The sequence below is a fragment of the Lucilia cuprina genome, chromosome 3 (assembly GCF_022045245.1).
Source record: "Lucilia cuprina isolate Lc7/37 chromosome 3, ASM2204524v1, whole genome shotgun sequence".
Taxonomy (NCBI): Eukaryota; Metazoa; Arthropoda; class Insecta; order Diptera; family Calliphoridae; genus Lucilia; species Lucilia cuprina.
Genome location: NC_060951.1, coordinates 28,098,609 through 28,099,472, shown reverse-complemented (window position 1 = coordinate 28,099,472; position 864 = coordinate 28,098,609). Strand labels below are relative to the sequence as shown.

General features: G+C 27.4%; 1 protein-coding gene across 1 annotated transcript; it reads left to right on the top strand.

Moving 5' to 3' along the window:
• The first annotated feature begins 105 nt into the window (after positions 1–105).
• On the top strand, positions 106–653 carry LOC111686638 (protein lifeguard 1-like). Its single transcript, XM_046946988.1, has one exon. It carries the CDS (start codon positions 216–218, stop codon positions 489–491), a length of 276 nt encoding a protein of 91 aa, XP_046802944.1. The 5' UTR covers positions 106–215; the 3' UTR covers positions 492–653.
• The last annotated feature ends 211 nt before the right edge of the window (positions 654–864 follow it).

Here is an 864-nt window from a genome sequence, read left to right as displayed (position 1 = left end):
TATAAATATAATTGAAATAAATAAAATTTTGATGACTTGAGATAGAGTAGTAGATTTTTAATGAAAATATATCATCTTTATGAAGAAATTGAATTTCACCCATCACAACGTGTCAATTTGATGCCATTGAAATACTGTTGGCTGTAGGCGTTACGGCTGCCATTTGTCTGACTTTGAGCCTTTATGCTTGGCAAACTAAATATGATTTTACTACTATGGGCGGTTTGTTGTTAATATCACTGGTGGTATTTATAATTTTTGGATTATTTACATTATTCTGGCCGTTACGTCCTCTATTAATGGTGTACAGTTCATTGGGTGCTTTACTTTTTGGCATTTATATGATATATGATACACAACTAATGATGGGTGGCCATCACAAGTATTCGCTGAGTCCAGAGGAATATGTTTTTGCTGCTTTAAATTTGTATTTAGATATAATTAATATATTTATGCATATTTTGTATGTTATAACATCGGGTAGATCTTAATTTGTATTATTTTTAGTCTTTTTTTATTAAATTAGTTAATTAGTTTATTTGGAAAATAAACCTTTTTAGTTATATATGTATACATCATTTTTTAGATAATAATGAAAACGTGGTATCAATCCATTGTAGCGAAAACACAGATATATTTCAATAAAAAGTATTTTTGTTAAAAAAAAAGGTTTCTTGTTTTTAACAATTCGAAGAATTTATCAAAACATTTTCTAATGCATCCTTTACATTTACAACCACATAAATCATGCAAATATTATTGAAAATTCTAAAACATCAAAACAACTCATAGAACAATATCAACAGGTAGGTTTCAATAGTATTTATTGCAAACGATACAACAGGATTCAACTTCGACATAAAA

Coding starts and splice junctions, on each gene's coding strand:
- LOC111686638 (XM_046946988.1), top strand. CDS start 216: ATGGGCGGTTTGTTGTTAATATCACTGGTGGTATTTATAATTTTTGGA.